Below are 14,955 nucleotides of genomic sequence, written 5' to 3'. Positions count from 1 at the left end.
GTGGGATGTGCAACCAGTGACAAATCTATCAACTTATTCAGACCATCGGGGAAAAGGTGCAAAATATAATTAGATATGTTTTACGGTTTACCTGTAAAATGAGAAGGTTTACTATGGCTGGTGGGCTGTGTTTCGTGTAGGCTGGACTGTTTTAACATGGCTAACATATTTTAGTGTACTGTTAAGCTGTAAAATGAGGATGGTGTAACCTGCCTGCCATGTTTGAAACAGTCAGGCCAAACCAAAGCACCACCCTTAGGTAAAAACTGTTCTCATTTTACAGCTAAACAGTACACTAAATTTGTTTCTGAAAACATTTGGAAGTAAGTAACAGAATCTTGATTCATATTTGATCAGCGCTTACTTGTTTGATAGTTTGACCACAGTTCACACACCTTCATTGAAGTGACTAACAGCTGTGTTACAAACTCCTCGGCTCTGATTAGCTGTTTTCCTTCATGTGCTATTAGAAGCGCTACAAGGCAATACAGTAGGAAGGAGAATTCCCCAACAAATTATCCGTCTCATGTGTATGTGGCAAAAGTTTTAGCAAATATTCCAATTTTTTTTTTTTTTTTGAAAGTTACATACTACGGTTTTAAATGTGTGATAGGGGCAATGCAAAGCAATTTACAGCAAGAAACTCCACTAACTGCATTAATGATATTTAATATTCAGTATCCTGCTTTAACCTCAACCTGAAAGGTCCCTCACATGAAGAGTAACTGCTCTGGTGGCTTCAAATATTCAACCAACACTGAAATAATGTTGAACTGCAACAGCTAATACGCACAGACACACACAGAGGACTTAAAAGTGCATCTTTGAGAACACATATCGAACCGAGCGTGCCAGGCATACCAAGGGGAGCCTCAACAAGCCAAGGCGGGGGTGGAGGGCCGCTGGAATGACACGGAGATGGACACACAGACACCTCTTTGAAAGTGATACATGGCCCTGGCTGGCAGCAAAGCGCCACTCCAGATCCCCTCAGACAGGCAGAGAGGATGCCAGGCTGGTAGGGATTTAGGCCGTAATGAGCCTGGACTGCGCGCGCGCACACACACACACACACACACACACACACACACACAAAACACACTAAGTGCCTAAGTTTGCTCAACAATGCGGCCAACTGCAAAGATAATATGTATGTGTGCCTCCGACTACAAAGCAAAGCTGATGGTCACATATGCATTCCAGAGTATCACATATTTGTAGCACCACACACACGCATACACATTCAAACACACACACACTACAGGGACAATGCATACTGATCTACAAGAGAAGAAAAAAAAACCTCATGTATATTCACACAAATATGTGGACAAACACACAATGTCTTACAATTTGGAGTGCGATCCACTGACTGAACTTTGTAACCCCGACATGAACTATTTCTTTTAACCTAAAATCTGTTGCTTTTTCAAAGTCAAGAAGATTGAAGAAGACTTGTCTCTCTGCATCTGGATACTTATTTCCATTTTCCTAGACAAACCTTTTTACAATCTGGGTCTCATTTTTGTACTTCTAGCCATCAACATTGGGAGACACTTTATAATGAGCGATGCAAGTGGTGCCATGATCAAATTACACACACATTTCATCGCCTAAGTTACATTTAAGAAACATGGTGAGGACAACGCTGTGATTCTTCATCACACTTTGACTTAGAGGCCATACACATGCTGCATTTCTTGCACTCTAAAATCCACCCATGTCTATGGAGACGCGTGGCAGGCGCACTCAAAAGCCAGAGAGAAGCTGTCGCAGTGCACACGCTTTGCCAAGAGCCTATTTTATTTTCAGGGCCGTACGGCTGCGCTCTGAGATGAACAAAGTTGAACAGTTAGTACGAAGCAGTGCGCACTGCATGTCAAGCGACGAGGAACAACCAATCACAGTCAGCAGATATCTTACCACGGTAAATATGGAGAAGAAGCTGGTTATTTTAGTTTAGGGCTACCCAGAGCTTTACATCCATGGACAATATTTTCAACCTAATACACACTACAAAGCAACGCCAGGAAGATCAGTTCTGCACTCAGGATTTCTGGTAAGTAAGCTATCATACGACGTTGGTTATGGTCGCTTAGACAGACAGATCCTGCCTCCGCACTCTTCAGTTTCTAGTTCATTTGATCAGTGTGAACACTGTGTACTAGGGATAGACCGATATGGATTTTTTAGGGCCGATGCCGATACCGATTTTTTTCCATCACCCTTAGCCGATGACCGATTATGGACTGCCGATTTTCTTGAGCCGATATTTGGGGCCGATACTGCTTTTGCTCCCTCAATTTACATCAAAAAAATGGCACAACAATAACAAATATTACAGGTCTCAAGTTTAAAATAAGAAACATTTATTGAACAGTAAAAAATACTAAAACAAGATGAAAAGTTGAGGTAGAACAGGTAAAATATTATTATTATTATTATTATTATTATTATACATTCAAATAAAAAAAGAGTTCAGTGCTCTTAAATCTTCCAGTAATGTCTTTATAAAATAATCAAATATGTAAGCTGAAGCATAAATAAAACAACAACTACTGTACACAGTAGGATTCGCTGCATGTGCGCTGCAGGGTCTTCCGGCAACACAGAGATGCCCGTGGATGCCTGTCTGTAAATCATGCCAGGGAAAAATAAATCCGCAAACCCACGTGCGTATTGGCCGATGCTGATACAAGTAAAAAAAACTCAAACATCGGCCCGATATATCGGCCGGCCGATCCGTGCCCAGGTCCACCTGAAAGAGTGGTCACAAGTACAGTTTTTGTTCAGGTGTGAACACCAACTGCACCAAAAACATGGAAGTGGACTTCTATTTAATGCAACTACGAGGAGTTTTTAACCGGTCATTCTCAATTTATAACTGATGCCTTCATATCAGACGGCAGTGCAGCCCGACGCGGCAAGACTAAGATCTGGCATTGTGGCCGTCTTCGAACCTGAAAGCTCAGTCCCCGAAAGAAGCAGCTCCTCGACAAGGAGGGCAAGGAGCAGAGCATTGCCTTGCTACTCCACTGGCCCCCGCTGATGACGGGCAATGTCGGGCATGCTGATGACGCAAGTGTACTCAAGTACGTAACATTACTAATGTGAAAGCTAAGTGGCAAAGGAAGTGGACCAAATATAAAAACATCCTTATTTACTCTAACAAGTTAAAGAGTCTGCAAAATGAAAATTCCTCTTGACTTCAGCTTATATTGACTTACAAATATGTTGTAAGATAATGTTTGGGTAAAAAAGTTAAAACTATCCAGAGCTTCTTTTGTTGCTTACATAACTGAATTCTGTTGGAAAATGGAGTGTAGCAGAGTCATGGCGCCAGTTTTTACCAATTAAAGTGCTGAATAAAATCTCTCAAACCAATAAAAGTTGATGGCTAAAACTACAAACATAAAACCACTGGGGTTGTCTTGAGTTTTATTCTGTGCCCAGCTTGGTGTAATTACTCTGTAAATTCTCTTTAAGAATAATAAATATTCCAATGTGTGAAACAGCAAGCCATAAACTGCCCTTATTGTGTAGTTATGTTGGTAACTGACCTGTTTTTCCTTGCCATACTTTTGCCAAATTTATCCAATCGTTTGAGAAGATCATCGAATTTAAAATCCTAACCTTTTGAGGTGAAAGACTCCCCACCAGGCTGTGACAAAGAAAGGATATGATTGGGTGGCAGGAAGTTCCAGCAGAGGACCTGGTTGGCCAGAGCCAGGTAGCGCTGGAAGACAGACGACATTTGGGCGTTGAGGTTTTCTCTGCGGCTGAACTCCTGCAGCACCTGCATGGTTAACATGAAGATCTGACGCAGGCCCTCTTCCTGTAGGAAGAAGGATGAAATGAGGATTAAAAGCATACAGTATTACCAGCGTGTAAAAACACTGACCAGGAAGTGAGGCTGTGAACAAACCTGGAACAGACGCTTGCAGCTGCCGTGAAACTCCATGCTGAGGCCGATGCTGCTGGTCTTACTGGAGCTGGAGAACTCACTGAGCAGAGCAGTCAGGATGGAGCAGGCCAGTGTTTGCTGCAGCAGAGAGGGGTGTGTGATCATACGGGTCAAATGTTACACAAAGAGTTACACTGAGGTCAAACTAGAGCAAGGATCATCAGTCAAGACCTAAAAAGGAGGCTTCATGTAGAAAGACTGGCACTCAGCCCCAACTCCATACTACACAACAATTCAAAGCAAGTTTTTTCAGTGTGTGTGCGTCACACTGGAAAAACTACAAATTAAAAGTAAGTACACTGAAAAGAAAAAGTCAGTGCTCAGCTTGATTTTTGAGTGTGCTGCTGGTGTGTAATGTTGCTCCACAATGCAACGCACAAAGGAAACGAAGCAGCTGCAAACCATTAAAACAAGTTGTGGTTGGTGGTGAGACAGCTCAGTGAAGGTCTGAGAAAACAAAAACAAGTATGAAATCTTTGGAACAACATTTTGTTTTCTCTTGTGTGAGGATTACTTGGTGGTGATGTTCGGAGTTACAGTGAAATCGACTTCTGTTAGAGCACATGTTGCATCATTTCCTGTACAAATTAGTGAAGTATATCGATTTTCTTTGTACAACAACGTCAAAGGTATACCAGAGGATGCCGTGCACTGTATTCTGTTAAATCAATCATTTATTTTTAGATGAAGTGATACAAGGTACAACTCCTTCATCTTCTGTGTCTTCCTACATTGTTGGCTGCCACTTTATAATCGTCCATGTTTCCGGATGGCTCTGGTAATCCATGGATTCTGGTTGTGGACTGATTTAACTACAGTTTTGGGTAAAGTTGCTTCTGTTCTACAAATTAAATCCACCACAGACTCGCTTCATCCATTGATGTCATCAGTGACGTTGATGCTGGTGTCCTGGAACATGCTCCAGGCTACGTTTGGCTCCTTCTCTCACGTCTTTGGGGGCATTCATCGCAGTTTGTCTACATAATTTGACCTCAACCAAATGGCAGCATGGTTGCTCTTCTGTACTCCTCTCTGCAGCTGCCTCTGAAAGGTGTGTTGCAATGATCCATGGTGTTCATTCTCCGTGGCGCAGGATGAACAGCAACAGGACAGCACCTCACATTCCCACTATCACGGTATCACCATAAAGCACACCTCTTCTTCTCTCGGTCGGCATATAGAAAGAGTCACCTGGTCAAGTGGTGCTGTCCAGTATTCTAGGTTTCAGCCAAGTTTCCAAGAATCAAAGGATACAGGTCCTGATATCCTGTTGGAAACTGATGCAGCGCAAAGGTTGTTATCCAAAGCCTGTGCAATGGCTAACAGGATACTAGCTCAGTTGGTGCCCATTTCTTCTCCATCTTTTCCTTGATATTTACATTTGAAAGCCGCAACCTGGCCAGCCAGCAGTCGTCAGAAGACTTCACAGACTGGTGAGTTGACTTCCACATCCCGATGAGTAACTTGCATTACACATCACCACCACCACCACCACCACCACGCAACGCCAACCAAAAAAAGCACCGCTACCATCGGCAAAACAGACATAAGAGCATAAATTTAGCACATGTTTAGCAGAGCTGACCGAGAGGCGACTGGAAACATCTATGCCTACATCATACTGTTGGTATGTAGTATGGAATCAGGACACAGCATAGATATATTTCTGTTCTGGTGCACAACTCCTAACCTATTCATGGATAATACCATTAATACAGGACTGAATATCAAAATATCACTCATCAAGAATACAACTAGTCCTTGAAGGAACAAGAGTAAAACCATCAGAGTTCACTGAAGTTATCATAGAACAGTGGTCACATATGTAAATCACAATATAATCTAATCTGTGACTGGTGGTTTGTGATTTGTCCCTTTAAAACCTCACACTGGTGAAGATGAAACCACAAAGAGCATCATATATTTAGCATTTTTTCTCGATAAATCACTCATCAATTGATTGTTTTTATTTTGATTGGACTAATAGTTTTTAATAAGTAGTTAATTTTAACATCAGGCAGATAAAAATTAGCCGTCTTGGTTAACTACAGCCCCTCCTCCAGTGTTTGTCTGTTGATTACAGAGCATCTTCTCACCACAACCAGCTGACTCACTCAGATTGAACATTTAATTTAAACTAGGACGTCCAAAATGGATGCATGGTGTTTTATAGTACAGTTTGTAATTGTAAATGGATTGTAGGTGGATTTGCCCTCTGTGGTCCAGATTCTAAACGAAGTTTTGGGGGGCAGTAATTGTTGAATTTTTTTCCAAACAAAAACTCCATTAAATGACACCACTGATCACTTTCTCTTATCACGTTTTTTTCCATCATTATCAGTGAAATCACCTGCTCTCAGTCCTCCACGGCACACAGTTGTCCCCTATCTAGTTCAGTGTTTGGTTAGCTAAACAAATGAAATAGTGCCATCTACAGGACTAACATGTGGCTATTTTATAATACAGAGCAGCACTGAGACAAAGTCATGCCAATATAGTTTTGTAAACACAATCATTTTGCCTTTATGCAGCAAAGCTTCATCAGTGTGCTGAGTCAAATCTTATGTATTGAACTATGACAGCTCACAGCACCAAACACAAGAAACACATCAAAATGAAAAAATGTGCTTTGATAAATTCACATAAAATTGATTTAAGCACATGAGCAAAGAAAACAGGCACTTGATATTTAACCTTCTTCTGACCACAGGAACATGCCTGAAGCTTTTTTTTCCCTCCCCAGTACGGCCTTTGTTCCATTTTTTATTTTCAGACTGGGCTCTCTGTAATCTGAGCCAGATCCCATGCAGGTCTGTAACCAGGGCACAAATGTGGTCCATCAAGTCACAAATAAAATAAACACGATCAAAGCTTAAGCCCAGTTCTGTTAACAAGCGCTCCTCTCATGCTGTGAATACACCAGACCAGTTGTGCCATTTATCTACAACTGTGTTTGGGTGTGTTTTAAATTCATGTCTTCAGGGACAATAAGAAAAGGACTGAATAGAGATAGGATCAGAACTAAATTTGTGACATGTCATTATTTGTGTTACTCTTCACCTATTTGGAAAAAAAAAATACAAATGTGTTGTTTCACAGTGACAAACACTGATGATGGTCAAATTCACAATTTTTGTACATGAGTGTTCAGAGGTAGTAAAGGTAGAGATGGTTCACAAAACAGTGACATATTGCCAAAAAAATGCACTCCCATGCTTTGTTTGGATTAGTGCATGAGGTTTTCCTGGGTTTTTATAAACTAGGAAATTAATGAAAAAAGGCGAAAATTGTATTTACATATTAATCGTTTTACTATTTTTTTTTATATTTTGTGCCTATGTTAAAAGTCACACTTATATATAAAATTCAAACTAGTGACTTAATAATAAAATAATAATAATGAAGAATAAATAAAAAAATAAAAAAAATAATAAAAATAATAAAATAATAATAATAATAAATTAAAATAATAATAATAAAAAATAAATGCTATATGTAAATGTTATATATATAAATAAAAAATAAAAATTCACAGCCCATACAATTATGAAATTAGTTACCAAAAAAATAGTTCATAAATAGTTCAAAAAACTATTTTTGTAACAGGCTGTAACTAATGTTGCTGTACTATTGGGCATTTTAAAGGGAAGGTTCAAGCTTTTTAAAGTGGGATTGTATGAGGTCCTTATCCATAGTCAGTTATAATCTATGACAGATGGCAGCCAGCATGCCTCCGTTCCTGCCTGCTTCTCCAGGAGAAGAAGAAGGAATACCAACACAGAAGCTAAGCAATGTCCTGATTTGGAAGGGGGCAGCAACAAAATATATTTTAGTCACCTAAAAAAAGGTCCCATTGAAAAAAATGAAAATCAATATAATTTGAAGTGTACCCCATATTGAAAACATTTTCACCTGTTCACCTTGCCGCAGACAATTCCCAGTTCTCCATCTCCAATCAGTTCTCCATCTATGCTCTCATCAAAGCCACCAGAGTCTAGAGCTGGGTTGAAAAAATCGATTCCAATCGATTTTCCTTTAAATGGCACAATATCGATTCATTAATTAAAAAACTGATCTTTTACTACAACTATTTCTTTTCCTCCGTGGACGTGTTGTACAGCCGGTAGCAGACTGCAGCAGCCTGCAGTACTATCAACCCAGGTAGTGTTGCGAGATCAGCATTTAGCACCTGAGGTCATAGCGAGAAATCTCGCGAGACGGCCGGACACTGAATGAAGACAGAGCAGCAAACAATGGTGGGAGCGCATCCACTGAAGGCATGGGTCTACGGTGCCTTTTTCTCACTCGCATTTTCCCCTAAAAATATAACGCTAATAATGTACGCATGTTTATTAAATGCACATCAGTTTCACATAAAAGATTAAGAAATACCACTAAGCATCAACACACTGCTAACTGTCGCCTCAGTTTGTACCTCATACAGATCTGCTGGTAAAGTTAAAGGGCCAGTGTGTAAAATGGGTTGAAAACAGTGACATCAGTGGTCAAATTCTAGAATGCAGGGCTCACTCGCTCACCCCTCCCGTCGGGTAAATGACGGTGGCCTTGTAGGGACAAAAAGCCTTGCGCACGAGTTTTTCAGGAGTAGGTCTATCTAGCGACGAGGTGAATGTTTATTTATAAATCTAAACCATGTTACGATATTGTAATGAATCCCTCACGAGCAGGAGACTAGAGGAGCGTTCGGGAAAAAGGCCAGTTTATTTGAGCACTCCAAAAACTCCGGTAACACTCCAGGGGGTAAAAGACTCCGTCCCAAACTCTGACTCTTCTAGCATAACACACACACTCTATACACATATTCTCGTTTACAATACCAAGCGGGTACCCCCTCCCCCCTCTGCTCCACCAATCTCCAGCCCGCACACTGACTGACAGCATAGCCTGTAAACAGAGCTCAGCTGTTTATTTAGCCTAGCGATATCTCCGGACTACAGTAGCTGCAATGGACGACTTTGAACGTGATTTTGAAGAGTTTCTTGTAGCGGACACAGACCCAGAGCCATACCTGTTTGAGCCAGAGCATACAGTTGAGGAACTTGGATGCTGAGCGGGAGAGACGAGAGGCTGAATCCTTCGCTCCCATTTTGCTGCACAGAATGGGATTCGGTGCTACTGCTACCATCGCTGGGGAGATATATCACCAGGAGGAAAAGCGCCGCAGAGAGTGCATCACAAGGAGTGAAGTTGCGTCTCCTTTTCCTCGCAGATGGCGGTTCGGGTTCATTCTCTCCTGTTGCGTGGTAAGTGTGGTCCATTTGCAAACTTTATAACTAAAAAAACCTTTCACTACTCTCTATCAACGAACTACTAACACTCTCTGCTGTTTCCTCCTCCTTCTTCCTTCCTTCCACTGTCTTTGTTGGTTTATTTATACACGCGAAACGCGTTCTCTGGCTGGCTGGATTGTCCGCTTGGGCTGCCTTACATACATGGCGGCGCAAGACCTCTCTAAAGCAAGGCCCTTGCTCTATATATATATATATATATATATATATATATATATATATATATATATATACACATATATATATATATATATACAAAAACCAAACGAATTTTATTTTATAGTGATTATACACTTATATAAACATATTAATGGGTAGAATATTCAGATTCAGATTTGACAATAAACCATGCCAAATATTACACACTGGCCCTTTAACTTAGCGTTAGCAAGCGTGATAAAAGACGGCAGAGAGGCGACGTTGTGCAAATAAACCAAATATTTATTAATTCTCTGTAGCAGTAAACACATGGGCCAATAACAAATGTGTTAACTATGCTAAAGATTTACAAGCTATTCAGGGGTGCCGACGATAACATTAACATGCCAAATAGCAAGGCTAACGTTACGGCTAACAAGCTTACGTACTGACGCTCCTCAGACACTCTCACTCACACACACACACACACACACACACACACACACACACACACACACACCGGACAGCTCATGTACAACACAGGTACCACACAGAAACTTTTACAAAGGGTCATAATGTGCTTGTAGTGACTGTCAAATCGCCAGCAAAGTTGTTTATACTACGGACACGGAGCTGTTAGTGCCTGCTCTCATGGGACAAAGATCCCCTGAGAAGAAAGACAGTTCACTCTGCTCTGTCGCCAGGAACAAACTGGGGGGCAAAGATCCTCTCTGAGGAAGAGGGTCCACTTTGCTGCAGGGTTCACCTACGTATATTGTTTCTCTTCTGATACAGTCAATGTGTGCATCACAACCACTGTAGTGTATTGCACAAAAGCTTTATAAGACGGTTACAGGCAGCAAACTTGTGGATGTCCTTTGTTTACATTTTTTGTAGCCACTTCATTTAAATTGTCTGCCTTGTGATTAGATTTAATTTAAAATATTTATTTTGTATGTGTCAGGTAATGTTAAATAAAAGTACATGATGACTAACGTACTGCTTTGGGGTCAATTCCTAATGTAAACAGTATTTTTAATAGTAATGCACCAGGTCAGAGGGTTTCTTGTTAAATGTACTTCGTTAGTTCTCAGAAAATATCTTAATATCCAAGCAAATTTTGTATCATAATTGAAATATTCTTGAATGAATCGATATTAAACGGAATTAAATCAAATCGGATCGAATCGGGAATCGAATCGAACTGAGTCCTTGAAAATCGAATCGATCTGGAAAATCTGAATCGATACCCAGCCCAACCAGACTCTATTGGCAAAAATAGTAATTTAAGCTCACTGCACATAGGAGCTGCTGGTCAATCGCTGCCTCGATGAGTTTAGTAAAGCCATGGCTGAATTGATGCCCCCCTCTCTTCTGATGCTCGCCAGCCTGTGTCCATAAATGGCGTCAATGGCGCCGAACCACCACCAGCTCTTTCTGCCTGCACCACTCCAGCCATTGTGGTCTTTAATTTTTCTGTAGTCACTTTTGAGTTTTATGCATTTGGTGGGACATTGTTCGGCCGCCGGCTGAAAGCCGTGGTCAGCCATTCGCTGGCATACAAGCTAGAACACCTTCTCATTCCTCACGGCACCGTCCAGTTCCTGCTGTATTTCCTCCTCTCCCATAATAGAGAGTAATAGAGTAATAATAGAGATCTGCACCTCGGTAACTAACCAAGAAACATTGTGCTGACATTTCACAATAACAAAAGACAGGCTGCAGTGTTTAAAACAATCCGCCGCAATCAATGTGATTTTCCAAAATGGCGAGTTTCCACTTTGTGAGTTGAGCAAAAGTGATGACCAATCAATGGACTGTTGTATTCACAGCTCCACCTTTCAGTACCAGATCTGTGTGCTAGGTACTCCAACAGAGGGGGGACCAAAAATGGGGGCAGTAAGGAACGGTTCCATTGGTACCATCCACAACTTTTCACAGTGGAAATGGAAAAAAAGCGAACCGAACTGAACCATACTGTACTGCACGATGGAAATGAGGCTTTACTGTGTTTCTCAGTGGAGTCTGGCTTTGAAGAGAGCGACATAACGGCTTCAGTCTCCTGTTGGAAAAGTGAAGTGGTGAAAATATTCTAAATATAGCATACACTTAAACTGATACAGATTTCTTTTAGGTGGCTAAAATAGGTTTTGTTATTGCCCCTTTTCACTGCAGTACATTGCTTAGCTTCCATGTCAGTACTCCTGTCTGCTTCTCCAAACTAGGGGCGTGCCAAACCCATCTACTGTAGCCAACACACTATGGACTATGAATAGAAGTACCTCACACAACCCCAATTAAAAGTATCCAAACTACCCTTTAACATGGTGGTCTATGGGGATTGACTCGCTTTTGAAGTCAGCCACAAGTGGCCTCTCCAGGAACTGTGGTTTTTGGCACAACATGTCATTTTTCAGCCCCAGAGGTTGCCACCATAACCAACATTAATTAAAATACATCATGTACTAATGCATCTGTGTGTCTCTCTCACCACTGTGGTGTTGCCGCTGCTGATGAGCTGTTCAACCTCGTGAAAGATGCTTTTACAGTTGATACTTTTGTCTAGAGAGCCTCTCTTCACGATGACTGCCACGGCCAACAGGATCTGCTCACGGACATACTTCTGGAGACTGGAGGGAAACAGAGAGGTGTGGTTGGTTAGCGAATCAATGCTCTGATGAAGAGGAGCTTACAGTAAGTGCAATAACACTGACAGACAGCAGGGACTGGGAACAGCAAGGAAAACAATTTTCTTTGGCCTGTATCACATGGAAAAATTAACTTTGATGCCTTTCTGTGTGAGTTCCTTTTAAATCATACTGTCTACTGAAATGAAAGCAAACAGAAATCCTTCTAGTTTGTTTGTTTAACAGAGCTTTGGTAACCTGTCCCTGCTCCAGGTCAGAGACTCTGGAGCAGGGTTCTGTAACTTGTACTACACATCAAAAAGACCCTAATATATCCGTGGGATTTAGAATTTTGTTGGTGAATATTAAAGGCTTTTGAATGACACAAATTTATGTGTTTCAGACTCATGTACCAGGAGATGTTCTTGCCAAAATCCACCTCTCACTAATGGAGGTCCATACAGGTCACTCATACTTAAAGCTCCTGTAAGACACACGCAGGTCTAATTACACCGTCTTCCTGCTTTCTTACTTGGGTCTCTGTAAGACGTAGGTGAGGAGGAACGCCCGCAGCGACTCGATGCTGGTCTTCTCCAGCAGGATCCACTCCCGCACCACCGCCTCCATGATGGCTGTGGCTGCCTGGAACAGCACATAATCCACCTTACTGGTCTCTGGAGAGGAGAGAAACAGGAGGTGGGAGAAGAGAAATGTAAAGATGGAGAATGTTAAAGGACGAGAAAAGACAAGTGGGTTAAAATGAGTGCCTGGGAAAACTCATGTTCTGCTTTGTGAGTCAGTAAATTGAAAGTTAGTTACATCTTAGAGTTTGGAGATATGAATTCTTAATCAACTATCAATTTATGTCAGTGATCCTCAAACTTTTAACACCCCATTCTACCTCAGAAAATATTGGGCAAAGGTACAGTAGTGTCAGCCTACCATATTCAGATACAGACAGTTCACGCAGGAGGCAGCTTTATTCCTAGTCAGAAGATTATTTATTGTTATCAGCCACAGCCAGACTGTACCAAGAGAGTAGCACTAGACCTGATAATTAAACTCTTCCACACAGCAAGAGTCAGCCCTTCATCAGGTGCTTACAGAGACTTCACTGACACTGTTTAATGAGCCACTAGCACTTGTGTTCGGTTGATTGTCATCCACTTCAGTTTCAACAGGGCTGCTTGAAATATTCTCTTCTGGCAGTGATGTTAAACCATTAATTTTACCTCCATGAAATATTTCACCATCATAGCTCAGCTTGTAGCAAAGGATGTTCCTGACAACTAATATTTCTGATGCTTAAAAGAAGTTTAGTCTACTAGTCTAAAAGTAGGAAAACACTTAGAAAACAGCACAATTTAATCTATAAGGTTAAACACTGTCTGAAAAAATACTGTGTATATCATGCGAGCCATTTGAAATGGTCGATTACAGTTTTCAGAAATCAATTTTAAATGCTGCTGAAATATGTGGAACTTTGCACTGTGCATTATGAACACTGACCATTATCCTACAAAACATCCTAAATGGTTAATCAGAGTTAACAAATGACATTTATTGAAAACAATTTTCTAGGAAAATGAATCTTTAGGAAACGTGCCCAATTATTACAACGACATTTTCATTGGCTCTAAGGCAGCCAAGTTTAAATACTCTCTATGAACTCCAAATGATGGAAATCCATCATAGCGACGCAGAACTTAAACCCCTGTTTGTTAGAGTTATTCTACAGATGGAGAGTATTAATAAAGTTATGATTAATCTGAGGGGAACATAATGCGAGTAACATAACCCAATTTATGAGACAATTTTATGACTTTGGCACATTGCATTACACATAGCCTAAACTTAATATGCTTTACATTATAATGCAAACATTAACAGTTACATACTGGGCACACCTCGCTATAATGAGTCCAGTCTAATGCAACAATCCTGCAATAAATCCATCCTTCATAAAGTTTATAATGTTCAGTTTTTGTTTAAATTATTTCAAGAGGTGTTGATTCAAGTTTATGATCATTTTGGAGGCTGTAAATTGTGCCCCTCTTAAACTGTGTTACATTATAGAGGTGTTTCTAATATTTTGTCTACCCTTATTGTTATAAATGTGGTGGCCAGTATTTGTTCTATTGTACACCATGTGTACTTGTAAGTCTTTGGAAAAACCCTATTGTTGTCGTTTGTGTACTGTGCGTTGTGTGTCATTGTAAACGCAGTTTTCACGCACTTGAGCCCAAGACAAATTTCCTGTAAAGGACAATAAAGTTTATTTGATTTGATTTGATTTGATAAATGTGGTTTACAACATACACTCAGCGGCCACATTATTAGGAGCACCTTTCTGGTACCAGGTTGGACCCCCTTTTTAATTCTTGGTGTCATAGATTCAACAAGGTGCTGGAAACATTCCTCAGAGATTTTGGTCCATATTGACATGATGACATCACACAGAATCTCCCGTTCCAGCACATCCCAAAGGTGCTCTATTGGACTGAGATCTGGTGACTGGAGGCCATTGGAGTACAGTGAACTCATTGTCATGTTTGAGATGATGTGAGCTTTGTGACATGGTGCGTTATCCTGCTGGATGTAGCCATCAGAAGATGGGTACACTGTGGTCATAAAGGGATGGACACGCTCAGCAACAATACTCAGGTAGGCTGTGGTGTTTAAACCATGCTCAGTTGGTACTAAGAAAATCTCCCCCACACCATTACACCACCAGCAGCAGCCTGAAGCGTTGATACAAGGCAGGATGGATCCATGACGCCAAATTCTGATCCTACAATCTAAATGTGGCAGCAGAAATCCAGACTCATCAGACCAGGCAACGTTTTTCCAATTTCCTGGTGTACCTAATAATGTGGCTGGTGAGTGTACATTACAATGATCATTTTTCTGTATGGGG

General features: G+C 40.9%; 1 protein-coding gene across 1 annotated transcript in view; it reads right to left on the bottom strand.

The window, feature by feature from the left end:
* xpo4 (exportin 4) overlaps positions 1-14,955 on the bottom strand; it is an 87,976-nt gene that overhangs the window by 67,072 nt on the left and 5,949 nt on the right. The window contains exons 3-6 of the mRNA XM_049595077.1: positions 12,571-12,712; positions 11,903-12,041; positions 3,926-4,042; positions 3,683-3,835 (exon numbers count right to left, since the gene is read on the bottom strand). Of these exons, the coding sequence (XP_049451034.1) occupies positions 3,683-3,835; positions 3,926-4,042; positions 11,903-12,041; positions 12,571-12,712 (551 nt within the window). The remainder of the gene's footprint in view (positions 1-3,682; positions 3,836-3,925; positions 4,043-11,902; positions 12,042-12,570; positions 12,713-14,955) is intronic.

The sequence above is a fragment of the Epinephelus fuscoguttatus genome, linkage group LG13 (assembly GCF_011397635.1).
Source record: "Epinephelus fuscoguttatus linkage group LG13, E.fuscoguttatus.final_Chr_v1".
NCBI classification, from domain to species: domain Eukaryota; kingdom Metazoa; phylum Chordata; class Actinopteri; order Perciformes; family Serranidae; genus Epinephelus; species Epinephelus fuscoguttatus.
The sequence above is the reverse complement of the archived record's forward strand: the minus strand, read 5'-3'. Positions and strand labels throughout refer to the sequence as shown.